We start from the raw sequence: 18,088 nt of genomic DNA, 5'->3' as shown, positions 1-18,088 counted from the left end.
GTAGCAAACTAATAAGTTCTGTCTTGTGTACCGGTTTCACTTTTGGTTTTGCAACTGCCCAACAAACATATAGTCTAATGTTCTCCTAGCGTACGTTTTATTTATTTATTTTTGTTCAAGGTTGTTTTTTATGTCATAATAGAGTTAATCAAATTTTAAAATAACATTATGCAAACCTTTATGAAAACGTTCCTGGCTAAACAAAGGAAACCAAAAATCTGGAAACCAAAGACATTCCCAGAACATTGGGATGTTACATGTGTGAACAGCAAATTCCAATGATTGTTTTCTGGTATTTTATAATTCATTCTTTTAATTCTTAAGTAAATAAATTATATATATATATATATATATATATATATATATATATATATATATATATATATATATATATATATATATATATATATATATACATATAATTTTTTTACTTAAGACTGTTAAGAGGTGTTGCCACCCAATGGACGGAAACACAAGAGATATACAGTAATAGTATATTCCAACTTATTATCTGCATTAGATGTTGTTTACAGTGATTAAAGACATCATCTTCAAGACGGGACTTTGAAAGACAGTTTAATGGTGAAGGAATTGATCGAATAGGCCTTGATTGAGGGTTTGGGAATAAATGTCATGCTTCCTTGTAAAAGTATTTTGTATTTTAAAAATACAATAAACAGTATTTTATTTTGATACTTGTTGTGGCTGCAGTATTTTGTAGTTTATTTTGATACATGTTTAAAATATTTGGTATTTTATTTTAAAACACATTTCAATCTATTTTTGCCCATCCCTGATAGTACAGTAGCTTAGAATGTAAATATACTGTGAGAAAATAAATACATGTATTATCATGCTATTATGCATTAAAGGCAGACTGATACTCTCATTTATATATATATATATATATATATATATATATATATATATATATATATATATATATATATATATATATATATATATAAATAAATTATTATTTTTTCTTTAATGTTGTTAGTGCCTGGCTCAGTGCAGAAGTCAAACAGCGCTCGTCACTGTCAGAATGTTTGTGACGGCCTATCAGATCAAAGGAGGCGGGGCTTACTGTTCACAGAAGCCGAGCTCAAGCGCGCCACTGTTTTTGCTCTGGAAGAATGAGGTAAAATGAGTTGAACCGCTTTTACACCTGCTCCGCGGATTTATACACATACAACACTAAAACATCCAGCCAAATCTTGAACAGTATAGACAGACTGAATCCAGTAAAACACAGGTATGCGACTTTTATTTACCATTATGTTGGGTTCGTTAAATTTAGCGACTAAAGGTCCCGTCCCGCCATTGTATGAGTAGAATCCGAACAAGTTGTTGCAGTTACAAATGACCGTTTAAATGTCACCCCTGCTGTAAAAAAACAGCCTAAACCTTATTAGCTGGTCAACCAACCTTGTTTTAGAGCGGGTTTGGCAATTTTCAGGCTGGTTTCAGCCATGTCCAGCCTGGTCTTAGTTGCTCAGGCTGGAAAATGAGCTAAAAACCAGCTTGACCAGCCTGGTTTAAGCTGGGCATAGGCTGAGAGCGCAGCCAAAACCAGCTGGTTTTAGCTGGTCATCTCCCAGCCTGACCAGCTAAGAACAGGCTGGAAATGGCTAAAAACCAGCCTGGAATGGCCAAAACCCCTCTAAAACCTAGGCTGTTTTAAGCTGTTATTTTCAGCAGGGATGTTAATCAATATTAGGTTAGCTAGAACATGTATTTCCCCCACATTTATAATATTGTACTTAACATCCCAACTGCTTTATCAATGATTAGGTGGTCCCTACAGTAGTCAACATTTAAAAAGTTTATCAAAATTGTCCTAAGACAAGTATATGTGTTGTTCTTTATTTTTCAGACAACTTTGATGAAAGGGTGATCTATTTGAAATGTTGACTACTGTATTTCCTAAATAACTGGTGACGACTCGTGCTTAAGTGATAGTTTACCCCAAAACAATAGGGAACTCTGTCGTCATTTACTCATCAACCATGTAACAAAATTTTTTTTATAAAATCCTAGTTGTTTTAAGATACAAATCCTCAGCAAAATTAGCATCAAACGCCAGAATATCACCCTTTACTGAGCTGATCTAAAGTTGGAGGTCCAATATGTTCAGAGTCTTTTTGAAAAAAAATCCACACTTGTATCTAACGATGCATATTCAAATTGTATGTGTTTGGACTTTTTAGGTACTCTATACTTTTAATGGTACCGTAAATGACTGTAGTGATGGTTTTTACCTTTATTTCTGATTCTAACAGGTGCAGCAGACCTTCAGCAGGCTTTATCTAGAATTTACAATAATTAAAGCAACTAAAGCTGAGACACTGCAAATGTAAATCACACCCACACACAGAAATTCATTTGAATTTTCACACAGTTTCTTTATTATTATATACCTTGGACAGCAGTAAATTCCACATAAGTACCATAAGTATTAGAGCCACAGATGAAACATGACATATATTCACATAGTATGATTTAAAGACAAAGAGAGGTAAAAAACCAAACATGTTTTCTTTTTTAAAAGTGAAACCACATGAGATCATCAGCAAAACCACGGCATTATGCATGAATATGTTTTTGATATCTTCATATTTTATGGTAATATTATTACTTGGTTTGATCTTTGTGAACTAAAAGAACTGATGAGTTCATCATTGAGTTGTATGTAGAGCAGAAGTCTAACGGTCACACGTGAGCAGAAATGGAAAAAGCAGCCACACGTTTTTCACACAGACATGCATTCAGAAACAGATCAAACAGGCATTGTACCTTCACAAGCTCTTGCAGAAGCTGTTAGTCCATCACATCAAACCACATGGTAGTACACACAAAAAGAAAAACAGAGAAATGTGCATTCTCACACCTAGTGATTATTTTGCACATACGTTTCACACTTTGTTTCACACTGATGTTCCACCTGAGGTACACATAAGGCTTTAGTAATCTATTATTAAATGAGTTTGGTAAGTTGTTAAAAAACACTGTTACATGGATAGTAATTAGTTTTTAAAAGTGTAGTTTACCTAAAACTAAAAATTCAGTCTTCATTTAATCCCCCTTCGCTTGTTCCAAACCTGTTTGAGTTTCTTTGTTCTGTAAAACACAAGAGAAAAAATTTAAAGAAAGCTGTAAACCTGTAACTATTGACACCCGTAGTATTTGTTTCTCATACCATGGAGGTCAGTGGTTAGAGGTTTTCAGCATTCTTCAAAATAGCTTATTTTGTGTTTAACAGAAGAAACTTGTATAAAGGTTTGGAACCACTTTAGGATGAGTAAATAGTAAGTAACTTAACATTTTTGTGTGAACTATCCCTTCAGTCGCAAGTGCAAGCTTAAAACTCAGTTTTAGACTTTCAATCTGAGGTAGTTGCCAAAATATTAAAGTTTATCTTCATGTCTTAATTTGACCATACACCACCTGATGATCCTCTTTACTTTTCTGTAAAAAACACATAATAAAACAGTTAATCTAAAATTCATCCTGATCAGCTTTAGATACAGTATACAGTGGAGATTGATATTGCAGAATTAGTATACTTCATTGTCATTTTAGTTGTTGTTGCTCCATGCTAGACTCTCAGAATTAGGTACTGGCCCAGTGACCAGGTTTTATTTCTGAGAAACAGTGTTTTACAAAATAACCAAAGTACTTGGTTTTGTGCAATATTTTGTGGAAAACACTGATCAAAACGACAATGACTAGCATGAAGCATTTCATTAAATATTTCTGAAGGCTACAGCAGTCAAAAATGAGTAAGAATAGAACAAAAGTACCTAAGAAAATACCTCAGGAAATCACTAAATTTGGTCAATCTCTTTAAAAGTTTGGTTCTTTATCTATAAGTTTGTCTGCAGAGATTTTTCAATCAGGTTTAGATCAGGACTCTGGGCTGCCATTTCATTATTTCAGTGCTTTTTAGTTTGAAGAACTGCATTTTGTTGTATCTAGGGTTCATTGCTTTGCATGAAAATAGTAAAAAGATAAAATAAAAGATCACCAATCACTATTCTATCACTACCATTATAAGTTTTGGTTGCTATAGAAACTGTTCAAATGCACGGCTGATGCAACTTTACAAATAAGTTTTTGAGTTTAGAGCATATAAACAACACGTGTGAGATTGTTGTAATCTAATATCTTGAAATGTGAAATTTATTTGCAAGCTTTAAATAACGCTATTAGGGGAAATGAAAAAGGAAAGTATTTTAAAGATGGCTGCCGAGTCTTAAAGGGACTTTGGACTTGTGTAAATACCCAGATTTGTGGTTTTGGCCACTTGAAAGTGCATGCAAGCAACATCAAGTGCACAAGACAAGACTGGAAACAAGTAGTGCATTTTACGCACACTAAACCCACATTTGTGGTATTGGGGGCTAAATGTATTCCATCATGCGTCATGTTCTGGATAAAAAAAAGCACATATTTATACAAAAATAGCCCCCCCACCTCCCTTTCTAAAGGGTATCAGACGGAGTAAATGGAGGAGTGCTGTGAACGATGTGTAAATATGATACTGTTGTTCTAGTTTAAATGTGAAGTGTGCACATGCATTTTAGGGTTGTGCAATTAATCGAAATTTAGTTTTGATTTCGATTTTGGCTGACAAAAAAAAAAACATTAGTCGAGATAAAATGATTATTGCGTCATATTCTGCACCCTTTCCAACATTACACATTTGATCCTCTGCAAACGCTGCTGAAAAAAACAGCTTAAACTATAGGCTGGTTGGCTGGTATTAGCTGGCTTTGGGTTTTCGCCATTTCAAGCCTGGTCTGGGAAATGACCAGCTTGATATAGCTGGTTTTGGCTGGGCTCCTAGCCTGGCCAAGCTGGTTTTAGCTGGTCATCTCCTTGGCTGGTCGACCAGCTAAAACCAGCTTAGTTTCACATGAAAATAAGTAAAAGCATGTATTGTAACGTGGTTTTCCTGCACGAGACATGCATCATTTATTGAGGTGTATTCAATTCATTCATGTTTTTAAAAGCACGAAAGGGAGCTCATGCTGTTGCGTGCGTGTGTGTGTGTCGCTGAGCCTCAGAGACAAGCAGAACACACACATTGGTTTGAAAACAAAATTAATCTAGTTAGTCAGTTATATAATAAAGAAGGTGTACTCTTTTCTTACGATGAATTCTTCTCTTATTACAAAATCTCAATTACCCAACAAGAATTTTCAACTGTTAATAATTCAATTCCTTCAGGGGTCCATATGTTATTTAGAGTTATTAATCAAGTCCATGCTTTTGATGCATCGTCTTTTGATGTCACTAAATCATATGTGGGCAAAACCTGTTTTAATATATATACACTGTAAAAAATGTTACTTAGATCTAACTTATAAAAAGTGAGGCAAGTGGTTGCATCGGACGTTTTAGGTTGATTCAACTTCCAGCCTTTTTTAAGTATTTTAAACACTAAAACATTGCTTAAAACAAATGCAATAAAATTAAGTTGAGCCAACTAATATTTCTAAAATTACTCAAATCAGATAAACTTACTTTTTTTGTTAAACTTAACTTACTTATACATTGCTATATGTTGACTGTACTCATTTTAATTAAGTATTATGAACTTAATGATCTAAATAAAATTAACCATGCATATGTCATTTAAAACTAATTTAATTGACTTCTGGCTGTAACCTCAGAAAATAAATCTTCGTTTCTATATTGTAAGCACAATATACACTAGTAAAAACAGATAAACAGACTTTCCTGTCAATAACAATTAAATAAGAATGGGAAGATGGATTAAAGACCATAACATGTATTCAATATCAATCGATGTTCCTTTTAATAGTGACTACAAAATAGGCCATTAATGTGGCTACACGTACACAATACATAAATAAAAACATTAATAATACCAGATCCTATTGAGAAATCATCCAAGGCAACTCAGTGAGGAGATTTGCATATTTTGATAAAGATTTAGGATGCATAATGTCCAGTCCCACAAAGAGTCTCTAATATATCTCAAATGTATACAGTTTTGATGGATACTTGAAGTCGAGGACATCGGTAAGTCCAAACAGGAGCCATCATGCATTTGACAGGTTTGGCAAACCTCTGACAGTCCTATGATAATCCAAACTGTGTTGGGCTGATGGCAAATTTTTCCTGTGGGCAGCCGCATGCACCTCTGATTCCTCACAACTCTATTAGTAGAGACAAAAAGAAACAGGAGTTCAGGTGGTTGCTACCAAACAACATTAAATAGCTAAATACTGAATAGGAAATAACTACAAGTGAAGTTACAAAAGTCCAGTGAGAATGATGCATGGATGAAACACCTTAGTTTATCAGTTAAAAATTACCTTAGTTAAAATTACCTAACTTCTATTTAAAAAATAAAAAAAGGTTATAGAGGTTGTGTAATTACATTATTCCAGGTGTTTTTAGTTATCAAATTTTAAAGAAAACTGTGATTTTACTCAGTGTAACAGTGCATGTCATTGTGTTTTCCTGTCAATCAAAGAATTGTTAAAATTTAGGTATTACATTTTTTGTTTATTTTGGCAACTTATAAAGCATAAGAATGTGTATTTAATTTAGATATTAAAACTGTTTGAAAATGGCTATATGAAAATTATAGAATACAAGTTCTATAATTTAAATGTCATCTTCATTTTGCACCAAACTTTGCACGTCATAATACAAATTTTATTAAATAAATAAATACATTGCCATTTTACACATTACATTAAGGTTTACATTAAATTTTTGCTAAAGCTACATTTAATTGACTTTTTTTCTTCAAATTTAATGTCACTGGCAAATGACAGTTCAGTGATTCAGTGTTATCAGTTAGCTTTATTGAAAGACTGACAGATAATAAGAAACTGCATTAGGATATTTTTATACTGTTTTTACTGTTGCACACATAAAAAATCTTCAGATATCAAATGTAAGTTAATTCTATGGAGCCCACTATTGTTTGCAATTTTACCAATGTTTTACTTGCCTGCAAATAATTATAGCTGTAGTTGTATCTAATGTTTTTCTTACCTGGATGTGAAGTTTGAAGATCCACAGGTAACAAAATCACTTTGGTATCTAAAGACCAAGAACATGCATTTTAGAATGAGGTGCATACAATTTAAATGGTTCTGTAAACATCAGTAGTAAATGTAATTTAAGTTAAAATAAATTGTAAATCTGTAATTTATTCACTATGCAGCATTAAAAAACTTATGGACTAAATCTCTAAAACACAAACTTTAAGTTATACTTTCTCTTACGTTAAACACAAACTACTTAACTGTTGCATACGTTTCTGCATTTAATATCCATCCTTAATGTGCTGCTATAACTTAGGTGAGCTAACTTTAGCTAAGTTAGCGCTAGCAAACTGAACCCCCACACCCCGACCGCCCACCAGTGACCTTGTTAATCGGTTCTGCAACGTTAGTTATACCTACTAAGTGTTTTAAAACTACTTTCACTATTTTTATTCAATAATATCACTTTTAATCGTTAGCATAAACTAGCGTTGGTTAGCGTTAGCCAACTTAGCTTTCCATGTGAGAGCAGTCTAACTGTTAACATACCTGAGGCTACAGTACAATTTACAAAGCTAAAACCTCACCTGCCTAGCGAAGACAGCAGTTTTGCATGACTTTACAATTATCATTCGGCTAAATTTGCAACTTACCGTGTTAATCAGATCCGCTGCTGGGAGCAGTTAATGTCGACCATTGCAGAAGCTGCGTCTGCCTGCTAAATCCCGGGCAATGAAAAAGGAGTCACGCCAAACTATTAAAATCACGTTTTATGAACACCTGCCCACATCGACAGCTGCTCTAATAAATTGTCTGTGTCAACTCACTTTTATAACATTTATTCTACACAATAACCACGTAAAAAAATCTACTCAAATAAATTGCATTAGTTTTATTCAAAATATACAGTTATATAAAAACTGATATATTTTAAGTAAAGAGGAAGCAAATTTTATTTTTTTGGTATAAAACAAATAAAATTAACTAGATTGCAATTATTTAAAGTAGATAGAACCAACTTTGTGAGTGTAGCACTTTTTACAGTGTACCAAGAGTAATAATAAAGCTATCCATACCCTTTTCCAAAGAGAACTTACTACTGTACCTTATATTCAATCTTATTGGATGTCTTTATTAAAGGATCAACTGATTTGCTGGAAAAAAGTGTGGCTGTTACCACAGAAATACCATGTTAGAAATAAAATTAAAGAAATATCTTGTAAACATCTCCACAGATTTTATCCAGCAAAACATTATTTACAAAAATTTAAAAGTGGGATTGATATAAATTGTATTTTTTGTAATGAATATGAGGAGACTGCGTTACACTTATTTTGGCATTGCGCATACTCAGTCAACTTATGGAGTGAGGTGCAAAAATTTATTAATAACAAATTACAGTGTTCTAAACCTCTGTCATTGTTGTGGGAACATGTACTTTTGGCATTTCTATGTACCCTATATAAGAGGAAAATTGTTTTTATTTAATTAATTTAATTATTTTGCTAACAAAATTTTACATTCATAAATGTAAATTTACCAATAAGAAACCCAACTTTAAGGTGTTGATGACGGAATTATGCTTGTATATTAGTAGTATCAGAGACTCTCTTAATAAAAAAACGCTACGCACTTTAAAAATTTGTGAACTCTAAAATGTATTTATTTGATTTTTACATATGTATTTTTGTATTTGATTTATGCTTACCCCCTGGCATGTATATGTGTATATATATTTCTTTTTGTATTGTTAAAATGTTACAATAAAGAACCCACACATGTAGGGTGTTCATCCTAAAGTGAGCACCTAAATCGTCAAATTATTGTTATATAATATACTTAGTGATTATTTACATTCACCCCTGTTTGTTATGAAGAAAAAAGTGAACATAAAGAGTTAAGAATGAAATGGCATGTGAAACTGAAAACACAACCGGAACTGTGTGGCTCTTAAAGCGACAGTACACTATATTCCTGCTGGTGACTGTGTTTATCTTTATAAATCAAACAAAAAAGACAAGGACAAAATCGCGCACTGCTCTTGACTGAAGGTTTCATATGATGTTTAAAAATTAGTTATTAAAGTCTGAATTTCCTTTAAAAACTACCCTTGTGACTTGTTTTGTAGTCCAGGGTTAAATGTGGACAAAAACACAAGTGATTTACATATACACTGACAATAGTCATGAATGAATAATAAAGTGTCTTACTGATTCAGGCGCACGTCTTTTGGTGAACACCGTCTCAGCATAAGTGATCTCCTCTGATTGAATCTCAACTGTTCAAAAAAAATGCATTAAAACATTTACTTTAAAAAAAAAAATGTAACAAATATCCAGAAAGTGTTTTTTTCCGTATTTAGCTAATGCAGATCTACATTTCTGTTTTTAACAAATCAAAAGTTTTACATATTTTTCTTCTGAAAAAGGGCTGCATAATATATCGTTTCAACCTTGATATTGCAATGTGTGCACCTACAATAGTCACAACATGATCTGCAATGCTGAGTTATAGTTGACTATAATATATATATATATATATATATATATATATATATATATATATATATATATATATATATATATATATATATATATATATATGTATGTATATATATATATATATATATATATATATGTATATATATATATATATATGTATGTATATATATATATATATATATATATATGTATATATATATATACATACATATATATATATATATATAATCATGTTGAATACGAAAGTGAAAGCATGCAAAAATATTACAGAGGGCTGTTTATCCATTCGGAAAATTTACTGAAATGGCCATCTGATAATTTTTCCATATTTTAATCTTATAATAGTGTGTATTAAGCCTGTTGTTTTGTTAATTTCTGTTCATTTTGACACCTCAACAAAAAGATCAACATTGATCTGCTTCATGATCTGACTGTAGTCTCGATCCATCTGTTATTTCTCTCTGTAAGTTAAGCCTATAATGCATAATTCTAGCCAACGTTTTTTAATAGAATAATTATTTCAATAGATCAATTTTTATTTTATTTTTTCCAAATTTAGTTTTTTGTTCAAATTTAGGGACATCACAATTGTATATTTTTAAACTGTCAGTTGTATTTAAAGAAATGTTATAATGAATAAAATGTATGTATATACTATATATATACAGTTGAAGGCAGAATTATTAGCCTCCTTTTGATTTTTTTTTTTTTACATTTTTAAATATTTCTCAAAAGGTGTTTAACAGCGCAAGGAAATTTTCACAGTATGTCTGATAATATGTTTTTCTTCTGGAAAAAGTCTTATTTGTTTTATTTCGGCTAGAATAAAAGCAGTTATTAATTTAAAAAAAAAACATTTTTGGGACAAAATTATTAGCCGCTTTAAGCTCATTTTTTTTCCGATAGCCTACAGAACAAACCATCATTATACAATAACTTGCCTAATTACCCTAACCTGATTAGTTCTCCTTATTAATCTAGTTAAGCCTTTAAATGTCACTTTAAGCTGTATAGAAGTGTCTTGAAAAATATCTAGAAAAATATTATTTACTGTCATCATGGCAAAGATAAAATAAATCAGTTATTAGAAATGAGTTATTAAAACTATTATGATTAGAAATGTGCTGAAACAATCTTCCCTCCATTAAACAGAAATTGGGTAAATAAACAGGGGGCTAATAATTCTGACTTCCACTGTATATATATTTTACAGAACCCATCAGGCAAGTGGTTCAGATTTTTATATACTATGCCAAAATTTTCACTGGCCCCACTAAAAAAGAAGTCAAAAGCTATTTCTTAACTCCAAAAAGCAAACAAATCCATAGCATTGAACCCTGCTTAAAAATCATAACGTTTGTAACTTTAAGAAACACTGTTAAAAAAAGGCTGGGTTCCACACGGTCGATTTGTATAGGGACAACTGGAATTTTTAGATAATATTTTATAATATTTAGTATGTTATTACTAAAAGCAGTAGGTGACACTTGCCTTCTTGAGCTGTCTTTCTGTGTTTCCTGCAGATGCAGAAGATCCCGACTGCAGAAATGATTAACAGAGATCCAGCAGCAGCAGCAGAGATAAACCCTAGCAAATATCCTGAGTCTGAAGGACCCGAAGGAGACCATTGTTACTGTGAGTGAAATTCTGCTTAAACCTGAATTTTGGAACTGCAATACCTGGACATGGCTGACAGAGGTGATTGACGTTGGATTTTGTGGTCTGGTTGCTGATGGTGTTGTTGATCACACAGCTGTAGGTGTTTTTATCCTGATATTCCACCTCCAGAGGTAGAGAGAGACTGATGCTTAGATCAGACACACTGATGCTGGACAATACACTGTTTCCTTTGTACCAGGAGAGACTCACAGCGCTCACATTCACCACTGAACACACCACTGAACAATTATACTGGGATGAAGAACACTGAGAAGAGTTGAAGATAAGAACTGGAACAGGTAAACAAGCTGGAAAACACCAGAGAATGGAGAGACACCTCAGTAAATCATCTCAAACTGCATTTATTAACTCCTCAATATGGAAATTAGTAAAGTCACATTAGCTAATCAATATGAAGGTTTAAAAGAACTAAAGCACTTTTGTTATTTTGTTATTTGTTTTTGTAAATTTGTTTCTATGACATTTTAACAGCTTTACATACAATTCAAAGTTGATTCTTTATTCTTTTTTACTGTCTTTCTTTTTATTACAAATCAGTTTTAAATGTATTTATTTTTACAAAAAGAATGAATACTTCTTTGATAAGCATATTGGAACACTTTCATATGTGACCCTGGTCTTATGTTGCAGGTGTATATATTGTATTTTTCCTATGTATATACATGTAATACATTTCTTACAGCAAATATACTAAAACTCACAGTTTGTTTGGTAATGTGGATCGCTAAACACTTCATTTAGGCAGTTTATTTTTTCCTCAATATTTTACTACTCAATTTTTTATTCTTAATTTTTGAACCCTCAGACTCTAGATTTTCAAACAGTTGTGTTTCTCAATCAAACATTGTCATTTCCTACCAAACCAATCCAGAAATCACTGGAAAAGCCTATTCATTCTGCTTTCATGTGAATGACTACAAATTTTGAAAAAAATAAAAATAAAAATAATAATAATCAAAATAATTTTTAAGACTAATTTGGAGGTTTTCTGTTATGCTAGCATATAATCCATTAGCATTACAAGTTGTGCACAGATAACTCTAGATTTATTTTTGTTTGTGAACATAAGCCACTTATTTAAGTCCTGCTGATGAAGCTTAACTTTATAACTGTTAAATATTCTTTTGGTAAAATATGACAGTTTGATCAGCACTGATCAATCACAAATGATCTCTACTCACCGTAGACAGAAACGCTGAAGGTTTTTGTTATCAGTTTTGCTCCACTGATCAGCATTTCATAATCTCCAGCATGTTCAGATCTGATGTTCATGATGGTCAGAGATCCAGTCTGATTGTCCAGCTTCAGTCTGTCTCTAAATCTCATATCAGGACCATCATATGTGGAGAAGTTTTGCCTCTTTATTTTAAATTTAGCGATGAGAGAGTTTTCAGCTCCAAATTTCCATTGTATGTCTTTAAGTATTTTAGTATCAGTGTGTAAAGTGAGTGAATCTCCCTCCGTCACTGACACAGACTCGCCAAACACACCTGGAAAACATTCAAATTATACACAGTTTAAGGCTTCAATTTGAGGCTTCTCTCTTTGTGAAATAAAACATATTAAACTTACAGATTAAACGGCACCAGCAAAAACATAAAGCAAACATGCTAAACATTTTCTCCAGACGATCAGCGAAAGATTGGTGGAAAGAAAAAGCAACTCTCCTCTGAAAACATGAATCCGCCCACAAGAGAGTTTGACCCTCCTGTTTCCTTTATTTTTAGGAAAGATAAATGGTTACATACTAATTATATTTTGGTTAGTTTTTACTTTAAATGCGCAAATAGTCTTTGATTTGTACGTACAACATAAATATTTTAAAACAGGCAACTGATTTTTGGTTAAAATGGTGGTTGAAGTAGAAATATTGTGCAAATATTAATATTTAATTCTAAAGTGTGTCTTGATTGTTACTTTAAAAACGTTTTATTGATTTAAAAACGTTTTATATGTAATATCAATCAATACATTATTTGCTATTATGTGTGGTGGAAAATGTTAATAAGGTCTGCTGTTTCTCATTGTGATTCTAACACCTTAAACAGGAGTCAAACTGCAGCCTGCGGTCGGGTTTTCTTCAGAGGTGTGGTCTGATGGCAGTTTTGTAGGTGAGAGTGATGGGCTTTTTGTACATGTTTGTAGGTGAAAATTTTGTTGCTGCCTACTTGTGAATCTCACAGATGTGCTCACAAAACAAATCTGAAACCTTTGGAAATGGTAAAATCTAAAAACTAGACAACATCTCCATGACATCATGGACATCCATGACATCTCACACTTTATCATTAGATTTATTGAGCAAAGATGAAGCCAAGATAGAAAGGCCATAGGTGAAAAGCTGATGATTCAGACGCCTTTAGATCCACTTAGTGACTTAAAGTCTTCATCTTCATTTGTTCCAAAAATCCAACTAGGAATTAGGGCTGAATTTTTACAGGTTTCTCAAGAAAAAAATAAAGATCGTGAAAATCTATTGGTGGAGAAGCAAGCAAGCCCCAACCCAGTCCAGTCCTTTGGAAAATGATTCATATATATTTTCATTCATTTATTTTCTTTTCGGCTTAGTCCCTTTATCAATCTGGGTCGCCACAGCGGAATGAACCGCCAACTTATCCAGCACATTTTTAAGCAGCGAATGCCCTTTCCATCTCTGGGAAACATCCACACACACTCATTCACACACACTCACACTGGACAATTTAGCCTACCCAATTCACCAGTACAGCATGTCTTTGAACTGTGGGGGAAACTGGAACACCCAGAAGAAACCCACATGAACGCAGGGAGAACATGCAAACTCCTCACAGAAACGCCTACTGACCCCGTTGTGGCTCAAACCAGCAACCTTCTTGCTGTGGACATTGCAACCGTGTTGCCCTATATATAAATAAATAAATATATAAATAAATAAATATATAAATAAATATATATATAATTTTTAATTTTTTTTCCCAGAGATGGGTTGCGGCTGGAAGGGCTGCATAAAAACTTGCTGGATAAGTTGGCAGTTCATTCCGCTGTGGCGACCACAGATTAATAAAGGGACTAAGCCAACAGGAAAATGAATGAATGAATATATATATATTAAATGTAACTAAGTAACTTTTAAGATTGTTAATTTTACTTTAACTTGTGTAAAGATTTCCGCAAGTACTTAGATTTTGGATACTCTACCCACCTCTGGTCACGCCGACATGTCTAAAAATTTGTTACCTCGATAATTCATTCAAACTACTCTGAGTCGTCTTTTACAGATGAATCAATAGTTTTAAACATGGCGCACTTTCAGATTTAAGCCTTAGCTCACTTCACTTAGAGCTGTGATACACACTGCATGAAAGGTCATTTTCAAAAACCCATAATAGGGACTCTTTAAGATATATTGTCTATGTATATAGGAATTAAAGATAAAGGATGTGAAATTAAACTTACGTGAGTCCCAGCTCATGTAGGTATAAAAGGTAATAAATCAATCTGCCCAGTTGGTGGAATGAACTCCCTAACTGCATCAGAACGGCAGAGTCACTCGCTGTTTTCAAGAAGCGACTAAAAACTCAACTATATTTAGTCTCCACTTCACTTGCTAATCTGTAATTGCCTCTCTGGGTATACCACTAACTGTACTCAAAAAAAAAAGTACTAATACTTTCCTTCTTAGACTACAGACCTGAAACTTGCCTACAGCACTTATTCATTGTTGCTTTTATAGTTATGTAAATTGCTTCCTTGTCCTCATTTGTAAGTTGCTAAATGACTAAATGTAAATGTAATAAAAAAGCTGATAGAGTTTTAAACAAGCGTTACACAAAAAAAAATTAAAAAACAACAACATAGATGTAGATATCAGACTTGGAGATTATTAGGAAAGAGTGTTGTTTGTTTGTTAATGCATGGCAGAGTAGAAAAAAGTGTGCAGCGTGGAAAATTAAAGGTAAAACAGAAGAGGAGAGACCATCTTAAACAGACTAAAAATAGTCAGTGGAATAAAAGTGGACTAAACACTTTATATTATAGGGTAACATCAAACTGGGCTGTGTGAACTTTGCCTTTTAATATATTGTACACTTTAAGTATATGCTCTTCATTTTCTATTTCCTGGCAAAGGACAACTTTAATGGAAAATATAGCAGAAGTAGGACTCAATAATAAGACTAAGAGTATGAATTATAGGTTTAAAAAACCCTGGAGTACTTTTTTTTGAGATTCTAACAGATCTACAATAGGTGTGTTGAGCATCAGTTAATACAACATTAGTACCTATAGCTTAAAACTGGATAATTAGGAGCTTTTGTCAGCTTAAACACATTATTGGGGGTGGATCAAAGTCGGCGACGTAGCGCTCAAATGCTGGTGGAGTGATGATGCATTGGTTTCTCATTATTATTCACAGACTGAGTTGCTTATCCTCTGAGAAGACAGTAATGACAGCCCATTCTTTCCGATGACAGACTGGGGTCATATTGTCTTAGGTGTTTGCTTCCATGATCTACTGGGTTTGTTATATGGTTTTCCCTGGGCTAACGATACAGCCAAGTGTGTGGATATTTTACAGTTTTAACCTAAAAATCACCAGTCAGTCCATTACTTTGATTATAATGATCAATGATGTGATGGAGAAGGTACCAGAAGATATAGGTAGGTCTATTTGCAGATGATGGAGCATTGTGGAAGAGAGAAATTAATATGGAACATGTAATTAAGAAGTTACAAGAAGAAAGCAACTAATAAAGTGGTTGAGTGGGGATATGATTGGGGGTTTCAGTTTTCCATAGAAAAAAAAACTGTCTCTTTTCTTTACTAGGAGAAGAATTCTAGAAGGATTAAGCTACAGATGAATGGAAAAGACGCAGAGAGGGTTGAATGTTTTATTATTTTTTTTTAGGAATTAAATTAGACTCACATTTAACATTTGTACACCACATCAGATAAATGGAGGAATTGTGTAAAAAAGGTGATTAATGCAATGAGGTGTTTTAGGGGAAGGGGGTGGGGTGCAAGCTTACTATCACTGTATAAAATATATGTAGTTTTAATACGGTCAGTGTTAGATGGTCAGCAGCCAAGTTAAATAAAAAAAGAAAATTTAAGTAATTGTGTTGTGGAGCTTTTAAAACAACACCAGAGTCAGCTATTCTGGTAGAAACGGGAGAATTGCCACTGGAATTAAGAAGGAAACAGTTGACGGCTAATTATTTGGTAGGTTTAAAAGAGTGTTCAAATACACATATTGCTAAATCAGTATTAGAGTTGGGAAAACGGGAAAAGTCAAAAGGAGAATTTTGGTCGGTGTGGAGAGATGCTGGCAAATTGTTTTTAAAGTGTTTAATTTGAGGATATGTTCCACTGTCGTCTGTCCAGAGATTGCTCTATGGAGACTAGTGTGGCCAGAGGTAGACTGTGTTAGAGGAATAAGGCAAAGCACCAATCTGGAAAGAATGTTTATTAGAGTTGAAGAAAAATATAAAGAGTACAAACACAGAGATTTACAGATGGAGCAAAAAAAAAAAAACCCTAAAACTGGAGTATTTGTATTGGGATTGTCATACCAGACTAAATTATAGGATTAATTAGAGGAACATCTGATTTAGGGGTTTACAAAGTGGAGGTGCCAGCTACAGTATGTTTATAGCATAAAGATGGGTTGAAGAAGTCTTCCGCATCAGCTCTTGCTAGTCTACGGTCATTTTCATCAAGTCAACAAGATATTTTGTTTGCAGAACGCCAGTGTATAACAAAAATAACAAGTCAGGGAAGTTTATATGGGTATCCGGTCATGAAGGGATAAGGGGAAATGAAATGGCTGACAGATGAGCAAAAAGAGCATTAACAAAAGAAAATGTAAAAATGAAAATAAACGTTAGTAAAGCAAGAGTAAAAAGTCTAATATGGGTAAGAATAAATGAAAAGCAGGAGAGGCAAGACAGAGAAAAAGGCTTTTATCTCGAATTCAACAGGTTGTTAAACAGTCAGTATAGTGGTAACTGAAGAAAATGAATAGTGATCAGATTAAGACTGGGACATCCATTGTTTATTTAATATAACTATTGGATTAATAGGGAAGCATGAAACTGGACTGTGTGAGGGCTGTAGTGAAGAGGAGTCAGTAGAACATGTGATTTTAAAAAGCAACAGGTATGAAGGACAGAGGGGTCGAGGAAATAAATGATCTAAGGGAGATAGGGATTCAGGAAAATCCATTAAAAGCTTTACTAAGAAAAAAAGGACAGGGTACAGTTCAGAATTTTTATAAAGTTCTTGAGAGAAACTGGTGTTTACTATGAGAATGGTGTTTAAGGTGTGAGTGAAAGGGTGGAAAGAGGGGGAAAAATGTCTGTGAACCCTCCGATCCACACTCTAGAGCTGAAGGTGGCGGTAATGCACCGAAACGCTGGATGGCAACCGCCATTTTTTTAAGAAGAAGAGTGCATGCGTTCGCGCAGAGGAAGTGAGTTGCTGACAAAGTCTAGAGGAAAACCGCAAACTTTTCGAAATGATCTTTTTAGTTAAAAAACAGTCTTATTAATCAGAATATGTTTAACGTTACCGTGTGGATGCGTCATCAAAATGACACATGTCTTTAGCTTGTTCTCTTGGATCTTGATTGTACTCGTTCTTGGTAAGACTTTCGCTTTGTAATCAAGGGCGTTGCTCGTAATTTCAAAACAATTAATAATATCCATAGGCTACAGTACATGCATGTTCCAAAAATGACTTATTTGGTTTTGACTATGCCGCCGTAACTAAGTAATTTGATCATAAACTAAAATGACAGTATACCAACAGGAAACTTAACGTAGACTAACCATGTTCCGTACACTTTTCGCTATTCAGCGCACTCAAACGACCACTCCTCCGTCATTGAAAACCAGATAA

The 18,088-nt window shown here is 33.4% G+C and overlaps 2 protein-coding genes and 1 long non-coding RNA gene across 24 annotated transcripts in view; 1 reads left to right on the top strand and 2 right to left on the bottom strand.

Annotated features, from left to right (window-relative positions):
• Window positions 1–1,058: 1,058 nt before the first annotated feature.
• Window positions 1,059–18,088, top strand: part of zgc:113298 — a 59,630-nt gene continuing 42,600 nt past the window's right edge. For 10 of the 22 annotated variants that reach the window (XR_015521190.1, XR_015521189.1, XR_015521188.1 and 7 more), the window contains exon 1: window positions 17,636–17,831. Coding sequence is in view for 2 of the 22 variants with exons in the window: in XM_087302729.1 (XP_087158855.1) it covers window positions 17,780–17,831 (52 nt within the window). In the remaining 20 variants the exon portion in view is untranslated. Of the gene's footprint in view, window positions 1,256–2,282; window positions 2,357–11,055; window positions 11,491–13,260; window positions 13,324–17,635; window positions 17,832–18,088 lie in introns of those variants that run through there. The other 12 variants (XM_087302742.1, XM_087302738.1, XM_087302737.1 and 9 more) reach the window with 12 other exon arrangements.
• On the bottom strand, window positions 2,385–18,061 carry LOC141380151 (uncharacterized). The gene is made up of 6 exons (XM_087303878.1): window positions 18,019–18,061; window positions 12,394–12,702; window positions 11,212–11,499; window positions 11,024–11,137; window positions 9,242–9,309; window positions 2,385–3,468 (listed from the first exon to the last, which is right to left on the bottom strand). Exons 2-6 carry the CDS (start codon window positions 12,536–12,538, stop codon window positions 3,421–3,423), a joined length of 663 nt encoding a protein of 220 aa, XP_087160004.1. The 5' UTR covers window positions 12,539–12,702; window positions 18,019–18,061; the 3' UTR covers window positions 2,385–3,420.
• LOC137488896 (uncharacterized) lies at window positions 5,801–7,760 on the bottom strand. The gene is made up of 3 exons (XR_015521611.1): window positions 7,685–7,760; window positions 7,039–7,086; window positions 5,801–6,188 (listed from the first exon to the last, which is right to left on the bottom strand). It is a non-coding gene; the product is annotated as an uncharacterized LOC137488896 (long non-coding RNA).

The sequence above is a fragment of the Danio rerio genome, chromosome 22 (genome assembly GCF_052040795.2).
Source record: "Danio rerio strain M-AB ecotype USA chromosome 22, GRCz13ab, whole genome shotgun sequence".
Classification (NCBI taxonomy): Eukaryota; Metazoa; Chordata; class Actinopteri; order Cypriniformes; family Danionidae; genus Danio; species Danio rerio.
This window is presented reverse-complemented; position numbering and strand designations above follow the sequence as displayed.